We start from the raw sequence: 7,225 nt of genomic DNA on the forward strand, positions 1-7,225 counted from the left end.
TCCCAGCTTCAGTCCCCTCGCTCCACAGATAACATCCCAGCTCAGTCTCCTCAGCTCCACAGATAACATCCCAGCTTCAGTCCCTCAGCTCCACAGAATACATCCAGCTTCAGTCTTTCAGCTCCACAGATAACATCCCAGCTTCAGTCCCTCAGCTCCACAGATAAAATCCAGCTCAGTCTTTCAGCTCCAGAGATAACATCCCAGCTTCAGTCCCTCAGCTCCACAGAAAACATCCCAGCTTCAGTCCCTCAGCTCCACCGATAACATCACAGCCTCAGTCTCCTCGCTCCACAGATAAAATCCCAACTTCAGTTCCTCAACTCCACAGATAACATCCCAGCTTCAGTCTCTTAGCTCCACAGATCACATCCCAGCTTCACTCCCTCAGCTCCACAGATAACATCCCAGCTTCAGTCCCTAAGCTCCACAGAAAACATCCCAGCTTCAGTCCCTCGCCTCCACAGATAAAATCCCAGCTTCAGTCCCTCAGCTCCACAGATAACATCCCAGCTTCAATCCTCAGCTCCACAGAAAAACATCCCAGCTTCAGTCCCTCGCTCCACAGATAAAATCACAGCTTCAGCCCTCAGCTCCACAGATAACATCCCAGCTTCAGTCTTTCAGCTCCACAGATAACATCCCAGCTTCAGTCCCTCAGCTTCACAGATAAAATCCCAGCTTCAGTCTTTCAGCTCCAGAGATAACATCCCAGCTTCAGTCCTCAGCTCCACAGATAACACCCAGCTTCAGTCCCTCAGCTCCACAGATAACATCCCAGCTTCAGTCCCCTCGCTCACAGATAACATCCCAGCTTCAGTCCCTCAGCTCCACAGATAACATCCCAGCTTCAGTCCCTCAGCTCCACAGATAACATCCCAGCTTCAGTCTTTCAGCTCCACAGATAACATCCCAGCTTCAGTCCCTCACGCCCACAGATAAAATCCCAGCTTCAGTCTTTCAGCTCCAGAGATAACATCCCAGCTTCAGTCCCTCAGCTCCACAGAAAAACATCCCAGCTCAGTCCCTCAGCTCCACAGATAACACACAGCTCAGTCCCTCGCTCCACAGATAAAATCCCAACTTCAGTCCTCAACTCCACAGATAACATCCCAGCTTCAGTCTCTTAGCTCCACAGATCACATCCCAGCTTCACTCCCTCAGCCCACAGATAACATCCCAGCTTCAGTCCCTAAGCTCCACAGAAAACATCCCAGCTTCAGTCCCCTCGCTCCACAGATAAAATCCCAGCTTCAGTCCCTCACTCCACAGATAACACCCAGCTTCAATAGACTGAAGCTGGGATGTTATCTGTGGAGCTGAGGGACTGAAGCTGGGATGTTATCTGTGGAGCTGAGGATTGAAGCTGGGATGTTATCTGTGGAGCTGAGGATTGAAGCTGGGATGTTATCTGTGGAGCTGAGTGACGGTGTGATTCAAAACAACTTACACAAGACCTATTAGTACATAACATATTTTCACAGCTTTCAATGACAGGGACTAATTTTCTGCTTTGAACCTTTATGTAAACATTTATGTTAACTTTCATATTTTGTCAGAGATACCATTAATAAAATTATCCTGAGACGGGGGAATAAAATGAATAAACATTTTCACTGTTAGTCCACACCTGTTGTTTACCAAGCATGTAGTGAAAACCTGTTGTTTACCAAGCATATAGTGAAAACCATTTGATTTGAAAATATATTTCTACAGGGCCTTCAGAAAGTATTGACACCCCTTGACTTATTCCTCATGTTGTTATTTTACAGTCTGAATTTAAAATTGATTAAATTGAGAGGTTGTGTCACTGTCCTTCCCAMAATGTCAAAGTGGAACTATGTATAATTTATTACAGAGTTTAAAGGCTGTGATAGGAAAACACTGAGGATGGATCAACAACATTGTAGTTACTCCACAATAGTAAACCAAATGACATTGTGAAAAGAAGGAAGCCTGTACAGAATAAAAATGTTCCAAAAACATGCATCCTGTTTGAATAAGGTACCAAAAATGTGGCAAATAAATMAACTTTATGTCCTGAATACAAAGTGTGTTTGGGGCAAAGCCAACACATCACTGACTACCACTCCTCATATTTTCAAGCATGGTGGTTGCTACATCGTGTTATGGGTATGCTTGTTATCYGCAAGSACTAGGGAATGTTTTCAAATTAAAYTACAATTTAATAGAGCTAAGCAAATGCATAACCTGGTTCAGTCTGCTTTCCAACAGACAATGGGAGATTAATTCAGACACGGGAGTTGCTTACAAACTTGCATAGTTAAATAAAGGTTAAATAAATGTGAAATTTAAATGAATAAAGATGACATTGAATGTTCCTGAGTGGCCTAGTTCGAGTTTTCACTTAAATTGTCTTGAAAATCTATGGCAAGACCWGAAAATGGTTGTCTAGCGATAATCAACAACCAACTTGACAGAGCTTGAAGAATTTAAAAAAGAATAATGTGCAAACCAGGTGTGTAAAGATCTTACCCAAAAAGACTCACAGCTATAATCGCTGCCAAAGGTGATTCTAAAACAAGTTTTCACTTTATAATTATGGGATATTTTGTGTAGATGGGTGAGAAAAGAAAACATATTTAATCAATTTTAAATTAAGGCTGTAACACAACAAYATATGGAGTAAGTCAAGGTATGAATACTWTCGGAAGGCACTGTACCACTCCACAAGTCATTAAGGGCATACAGGGGTAGTGCGAAACCAAGCTGAGAGTCACACATCCTTAGACTAAGTACATGTATTCACAACTTGAAAGGTCATTTTCCATAGTTGTGTTAGAACTGAACTCACCGTATGGGACGGGACACAACCAGCTCCACTTGGGGGTCTGGCTTGGATTCTAGAATGACATTATAAACTTCCTTGAATGTTGCTCCTTGTAGGACCCTCCCATTCCATTCAAGAACCTGATCTCCTGAAGAGAGAGAGAGGATCCGTTAACACAGCACACTGCAGAAAGAAAGAGAGGAGTGACATTGAAATATTCATGCAGTGTACAAATATGATTGAATATGAGAAGTGTTTATGGTGTGTACAAATATGATTGGTCAGACAAGGGTAATGGCAGCTAAAAAGACGAATTGCATCATCAGTATGAGAAAGCGTGTACTCATGACATCATCAGTGGGAGCCAGTCTGTACTCATGACATCATCAGTATGAGACATTGTGTGACAGTGTGTACTCGTGACATCATCATTGTGAGTCAGCATGTACTAGTTACATATTTAGAATGAGCAAGTGTCTACTCATGACATCATCAATATGAACCAGTGTATTACTCATGACATCATCAATATTAACTATTGTATTGCTCATGACATCATCAGTGTGAGCCAGTGTCTACTCATGACATCATCAGTGTGAGACAGTGTGTACTCTTGACATCATCAGTGTGAGCAGGTGTGTACCTGGTCGAAGGTGACCAACAGTATCTGCTAGACTTCCTCTCTTCACTTTAGTGATGAAAGCACAAAGTCGACCAGAATCCATCATCTTTCCTCCAACCACCTGTTAGACACAGACATGTTCAGTCATCACTATACATTGTACTCAGTATACATCTCAGTATACATCACTATACATTGTACCAGTATACATCTCACTATACATCAGTGGTGTAAAGTACTTTAGTCATCTTTAAAGTATTTACTTAAAGTGTTTTTTGGATATCTGTACTTTACTTGACTATTTATATTTTGACAACTTTTAATTTTACTTCGCTACTGTCCTAAAGAAATAATGTACTTTTTACTCCTTACATTTACCTGACACCCAAAAGTACTCGTTACATTTTGAATGCTTAGCAGGACAGGAAAATGGTCAAATTCACACACTTATCAAGACAAAACATGGTCATCCCTTCTGTCTCTGATCTGGCGGACTACAAACTCACAACTGACTACTGATCTGACTGGCGATCACAACACAATGCATCTTTTGTAATGATGTCTGAGTGTTGGAGTGTGCCCCTGGACATCTGTAAATGATGTCTGAGTGTGGAGTGTGCCCCTGGATATCTGTAAATGATGTCTGAGTGTGGAGTGTGCCCTGGCTATCTGTAAATGATGTCTGAGTGTTGGATGTGTTCCCTGATATCTGTAAATGATGTCTGAGTGTTGGAGTGTTCCCTGGATATCTGTAAATATGTCTGAGTGTTGGAGTGTTTCCCTGATATCTGTAAATGATGTCTGAGTGTTGGAGTGTTCCCCTGGCTATCTGTAATGATGTCTGAGTGTTGGAGTGTTCCCCTGCTATCTGTACATGATGTCTGAGTGTTGGAGTGTGTCCCTGGATATCTGTAAATAGTCTGAGTGGTGTGTCCCTGATATCTGTAAATGATGTCTGAGTGTTGGAGTGTCCCCTGGCTATCTGTAATATGTCTGAGTGTTGAGTGTTCCCCTGGATATCTGTACATGATGTCTGAGTGTTGGAGTGTTCCCCTGGATATCTGTAAATATGTCTGAGTGTGGAGTGTTCCCTGGATATCTGTAAAATGATGTGTCTGAGTGTTGAGTGTTCCCCTGATATCTGTAAATATGTCTGAGTGTGGATTGTGTCCCTGGATATCTGAAATTATGCTGAGTGTTGGAGTGTCCCCCATCTGTAAATGATGTGCGAGTGTTGGAGTTCCCCTGGATATCTGTAAATATGTCTGGAGTGTTGGAGTGTTCCCCTGGCTATCTGAAATGATGCCTGAGTGTTGGAGTGTTCCCCTGTATCTGAATATCTGTAAATGATGTCTGATGTTGGAGTGTCCCTGAGTCGAATACTGTAAATGATGTCTGAGTTGGAGTGTCCCTGGATATCTGTAAATTATGTCTGAGTGTTGGATGTCCCCTGGATATCTGTAAATGATGTCTGAGTGTTGGAGTGTTCCCTGGCTATCTGTAAATATGTCTGAGTGATGGAGTGTTCCCCTGGCTATCTGAAATGACGTCTGAGTGTTGGAGTGTTCCCCTGGATATCTGTAAATGATGTCTGAGTGTTGGAGTGTTCCCCTGGCTATCTGTAAATGATCTGAGTGTTGGAGTGTTCCCCTGGCTATCTGTACATGATGTCTGAGTGTTGTAGTTCCCCTGGATATCTGTAAATGATGTCTGAGTGTATGGAGTGTTCCCCTGGATATCTGTAAATGATGTCTGAGTGTTGGAGTGTGCCCCATATCTGTAAATGATGTCTGAGTGTTGGATGTTCCCCTGGATATCTGTAAATGATGTCTGAGTGTTGGAGTTTCCCTGGCTATCTGTACATGATGTCTGAGTGTTGGATGTTCCCCTGGATATCTGTAAATGATGTCTGAGTGTTGGAGTGTTCCCCTGGATATCTGTAAATGATGTCTGAGTGTTGGAGTGTTCCCCGGATATCTGTACATGATTCGGAGGTTGATGTGTGCCCCTGGATATCCATACATTTTAAAAACAAGAAAATGCTTTGCTTAATAGAAGGAATTTGAAATGATTTATACATTTACTTTTGATACTTAAGTATATTTAGAACCAAATACTTTTAGACTTTAACTCAAGTAGTATTTTACTGGGTGACTTTTACTTTTACTTGAGTAACGTTCTATTAAGGTATCTATACTTTACTCAAGTATGACCATTGGGTACTGCTATACATTATAATCAGTATATATATATCAGTATACATCACTATACATTATAATCGGTATATATATCAGTATACATCACTATACATTATAATCGGTATATATATCAGTATACATCACTATACATTATAATCAGTATATATATCAGTATACATCACTATACATTATAATCAGTATACATCACTATACATTATAATCAGTATATATATATCAGTATACATCCCTATACATTATAATCAGTATACATCCCTATACATTATAATCAGTATAAATCTCAGTATACATCACTATACATTATAATCAGTATATATCACTATACATTAATTTTTGATATTTTTTTATTTAACCTTTATTTAACCAGGAAAGCTAGTTGAGAACAAGTTCTCATTTACAACTGCGACCTGGCCAAGATAAAGCAAAGCGACACAAACAAGAACACAGTTACACATGGAATAAACAAGCATACAGTCAATAACACATAGAAAAAAGAAAGTCTATATACAGTGTGTGCAAATGGCGTGAGAAGGTAAGGCAATAAATAGGCCATAGTAGCAAAGTAATTACAATTTAGCAGATTAACACTGAAATMATAGATGTGCAGATGGTGATTATAATCAGTATACATCAATATACATTATACTCAGTATATATCTCAGTATACATCACTATATATTATAATCAGTATACATTTCAGTATACATCACTATACATTATACTCAGTATATACAGTGGGGAGAACAAGTATTTGATACACTGCCGATTTTGCAGATTTTCCTACTTAAAAAGCATGTAGAGGTCTGTAATTTTTATCATAGTACACTTCAACTGTGAGAGACGGAATCTAAAACAAAAATCCCGAAAATCACATTGTATGATTTTAAGTAATTAATTAGCATTTTATTGCATGACATAAGTATTTGATACATCAGAAAAGCAGAACTTAATATTTGGTACAGAATCCTTTGTTTGCAAATACAGAGATCATACGTTTCCTGTAGTTCTTGACCAGGTTTGCACACACTGCAGCAGGGATTTTGGCCCACTCCTCCATACAGACCTTCTCCAGATCCTTCAGGTTTCGGGGCTGTCGCTGGGCAATACGGACTTTCAGCTCCCTCCAAAGATTTTCTATTGGTTCAGGTCTGGAGACTGGCTAGGCCACTCCAGGACCTTGAGATACTTCTTACGGAGCCACTCCTTAGTTGCCCTGGCTGTGTGTTTCGGGTCGTTGTCATGCTGGAAGACCCAGCCACGACCCATCATCAATGCTCTTACTGAGGGAAAGAGGTTGTTGGCTAAGATCTCGCAATACATGGCCCCATCCATCCTCCCCTCAATACGGTGCAGTCGTCCTGTCCCCTTTGCAGAAAAGCATCCCCAAAGAATGATGTTTCCACCTCCATGCTTCACGGTTGGGATGGTGTTCTTGGGGTTGTACTCATCCTTCTTCTTCCTCCAAACACGGCGAGTGGAGTTTAGACCAAAAAGCTCTATTTTGAATCATCAGACCACATGACCTTCTCCCATTCCTCCTCTGGATCATCCAGATGGTCATTGGCAAACTTCAGACGGGCCTGACATGCGCCTGCT

The 7,225-nt window shown here is 40.9% G+C and overlaps 1 protein-coding gene and 2 long non-coding RNA genes across 5 annotated transcripts in view; 1 reads left to right on the forward strand and 2 right to left on the reverse strand.

The window, feature by feature from the left end:
* Positions 1-7,225, reverse strand: part of LOC111963728 (regulating synaptic membrane exocytosis protein 2-like) — a 49,554-nt gene that overhangs the window by 33,734 nt on the left and 8,595 nt on the right. Inside the window, 2 exon segments of the mRNA XM_070443494.1 lie at positions 2,816-2,939; positions 3,435-3,534. Coding sequence (XP_070299595.1) covers positions 2,816-2,939; positions 3,435-3,534 — 224 coding nt within the window.
* On the reverse strand, positions 4,215-5,092 carry LOC139027711 (uncharacterized). Its single transcript, XR_011479838.1, has 2 exons — positions 4,962-5,092; positions 4,215-4,333 (listed from the first exon to the last, which is right to left on the reverse strand). It is a non-coding gene; the product is annotated as an uncharacterized lncRNA (long non-coding RNA).
* LOC139027710 (uncharacterized) lies at positions 4,219-5,250 on the forward strand. Of its 3 annotated transcripts, XR_011479836.1 has the most exons (5): positions 4,219-4,306; positions 4,419-4,499; positions 4,977-5,016; positions 5,057-5,096; positions 5,138-5,250. It is a non-coding gene; the product is annotated as an uncharacterized lncRNA (long non-coding RNA). The 3 variants fall into 3 exon arrangements; XR_011479837.1 differs by lacking the exon at positions 5,057-5,096 and having other exon boundaries at positions 4,220-4,306; positions 4,977-5,049; positions 5,129-5,250; XR_011479835.1 differs by lacking the exon at positions 4,977-5,016 and having other exon boundaries at positions 4,221-4,306.

Source organism: Salvelinus sp. IW2-2015, linkage group LG5 (assembly GCF_002910315.2).
Source record: "Salvelinus sp. IW2-2015 linkage group LG5, ASM291031v2, whole genome shotgun sequence".
In the NCBI taxonomy this organism is placed as follows: domain Eukaryota; kingdom Metazoa; phylum Chordata; class Actinopteri; order Salmoniformes; family Salmonidae; genus Salvelinus; species Salvelinus sp. IW2-2015.